General features: G+C 47.0%; 1 protein-coding gene across 1 annotated transcript in view; it reads left to right on the top strand.

Annotated features, from left to right (window-relative positions):
- The window catches only part of CATSPERD (cation channel sperm associated auxiliary subunit delta), a 54,199-nt gene that overhangs the window by 13,141 nt on the left and 38,173 nt on the right, over window positions 1–2,885 (top strand). The window contains exon 5 of the mRNA XM_037738466.1: window positions 2,640–2,753. Within this exon, the coding sequence (XP_037594394.1) occupies window positions 2,640–2,753 (114 nt within the window). The remainder of the gene's footprint in view (window positions 1–2,639; window positions 2,754–2,885) is intronic.

Raw genomic sequence — 2,885 nt, 5'->3', positions numbered from 1 at the left:
AAAAAAAAAAAAAAAAAAAAAAAAAAAGAAAGGACAATATAAGCCTTGAGGTGGAGAATGTGAAGAACTTGGTCACTGTTATTTTCCGTGGGCTGAGAACACATGTGGGAGACGGAAAAGGCTTTGGGGCTGTTTTCAGATCCACCGGTTGACATAAATACATCCACTTATAGTTGACCTTTGAACAAGGTAGAGGTTAGAGGTACCACCCTCCACCCCACACAGTTGAAAATTCACAGGTAACTTTCCACTTCCCCAGACTTAATTACTGGCCGGGTATGGTGGCTCACGCCTGTAATCCCAGCACTTTGGGAGGCTAAGGTGGGTGGATGACTTGAGCTCACAAATTCAAGGCTACCCTGGGCAACATGGTGGGACCGTGTGTCTATTCAAAATACAAAAAAGGCCACATGCAGTGGTGCACGCCTGTAATCCCAGCACTTTGGGAGTCCGAGACGGGCAGATCATGAGGTCAAGTGTTCAAGACCAACCTGACCCACATGGAGAAACCCCATCTCTACTAAAAATACAAAAATTAGCTGGGCATGATGGCAAGCACCTGTAATCCTAGCTACTCAAGAGGCTGAGGCAGGAGAATTGCCTGAACTGGGAGGCGGAGGTTGCAGTGAGCCAAGATTGCGCCAGGGCAGTCCAGCCTGGGAGACAGAGTAAGACTCCATCTCAAAAAAAAGAAAGAAAAAGAGAGGCCAGGTGCAGTGGCTCACGCTTGTAATTCTAGCACTTGGGGAGGCTGAGGTGGGTGGATCACCTAAGGTCAGGAGTTCAAGACCAGCCTGGCCATCATGGTGAAACCCATCTTTAAAAAATAATAATAATAAAAATTTTTAAAAAAAGAGAAAGAAAAGAAAAAATATCTAGGCATGATGGTACACACCTGTAGTCCCAGCTACTTGGGAAGCTAAGGATGGCTCGAGCCCAGGAGGCACAGGTTATAGTGAGCTGAGATCACACCACTGCACTTGGCCTGAACAATAGAGCCACAACTTGTCTGAAAACTAAAACAAACCAAAAATCAAACTTAATTACTAATAGCCTATTGTTGCCTGGAAGCCTTACTAATAACATAAACAGTCTATGACTATCATTTAGGGCCATTATGGGGAAACCCTGTCTCTACTAAAAATACAAAATTAGCTGTGCGTGGTTGTGCATGCCTGTAATCTTAGCTACTCGGGAGGCTGAGGCAGGAGAATCACTTGAACCTGGGAAACGGAGGCTGCAGTGAGCTGAGATCGAGCCGCTGCACTCCAGCCTGGGTGCACAGTGAAACTCTGTCTTAAAAAGCAAAAACAGGTCAGGCATGGAGGCTTACACCTGTAATCCACCAAAGTGCTGTAAAGCACTTTGGGAGGCCAAGGCGGGTGGATTGCAAGGTCAGGAGTTCGAGACCAGCCTAGCCAACATGATGAAACCCCTGCCTCTACCAAAAATACAAAAATTAGCCAGGCGTGGTGGCACACACCTGTAATCCTGGCTGCTTGGGAGGCTGAGACAGGAGAATCGTTTGAGGTTAAAGTGAGCCAAGATTGCGCCACTGCACTCCAGCCTGGGCAACAGAGGGAGACTCCATCTCAAAAAAAACAAAAACAAAAAAACAAACAAAAAAATTAGCCAGGCCTAGTGGCGTGTGCCTGTAACCCCAGCTACTTCTAGACTGAGGTGGGAGGATACCTTGAACCCAGGAGCTTGAGACTGCAGAGAGTTATAATTGCAACACTGCACTCCAGCCTGGGGGACAGAACAAGACCTTGTCTTAAAGAAAAAAAAAACATGGCCTGGGCACAGCGGCTCATATCTGTAATGGCAGCACTTTGGGAGGCCAAGGCAGGCAGATCACTTGAGGTCAGGAGTTCGAGACCAGCCTTACCAACATGGAGAAACCCCGTTTCTATTAAAAATACAAAATTAGCCAGGTGTGGTGGCGCATGCCTGTAATCCCAGCTACTCGGGAGGCTGAGGCAGGAGAATCCCTTGAACCTGGGAGGCGGAGGTTGCAGTAAGCCAAGATTGGGCCGTTGCACTCCAGCCCGGGCAACAAGAGCGAGACCCAATCTCAAAAATAAATAAATAAATAAAGAAGCAGGGTCAGGCACGTTGTGCAGTGGTGAAACTTCTACCTCCCAGCTTTCAGTGATTCTCCTGGATCAGCCTCCTGAGTAGCTGGAACTACAGGTGCATACCACCACGTCCAGCTAATTTTTAGTAGGGATGGGGTTTCACCATGTTAGCCAGGCTGGTCTTGAACTCCTAGCCTCAAGTGATCCGCCTACCTCGGCCTCACAAAGTGCTGGAATTACAGGCGTGAGCCACCACGCCCGGCCTAATTTTGGTATTTTTTTAGGAGAAATGGGGCTTCACCATGTTGGCCAGGCTGGTCTTGAACTCCTGGCCTCAAGTGATCCATCTGCCTCGTCCTCCCAAAGTGCTAGGATTACAGGCATGAGCCACCATGTCTGGCGTGTATCCACTTTTTGGCTGTCAGGAGCAGCCCCAAATGAACTGTCACGTCCAGACGTCCAGGTTTTTGTACGGATATGTTTTCATTTCTTGAATAATGTTCAGGAGTGTATTTGTTGGCATCTTCCTTTCATTCATTCATTCATTTTTTTTTAAAATAGGAGATCGGTAATTTGGTTTTTGCATATTTTCGAGGAGATCAGATATCTCAGACCTATATATATTATTCGAATAATGGGGGATTCATTTTTTGGAAGTATCACTATGACAGACAGGTATGTGAAATTTGGTAAGAATGTGAAAATAAAAATATATGTACCCCCCGGGCACAGTGGCTCATGCCTGTAATCCCAGCACTTCGGGAGGCTGAGGTGGGCAGATCACCCAAGGTCAGGAGTTCCAGACCA

Source organism: Cebus imitator, unplaced genomic scaffold, assembly GCF_001604975.1.
Source record: "Cebus imitator isolate Cc_AM_T3 unplaced genomic scaffold, Cebus_imitator-1.0 Scaffold53, whole genome shotgun sequence".
Classification (NCBI taxonomy): Eukaryota; Metazoa; Chordata; class Mammalia; order Primates; family Cebidae; genus Cebus; species Cebus imitator.
Note: the sequence above shows the minus strand (reverse complement) of the source record. Positions and strands in the feature narration are given on the sequence as shown.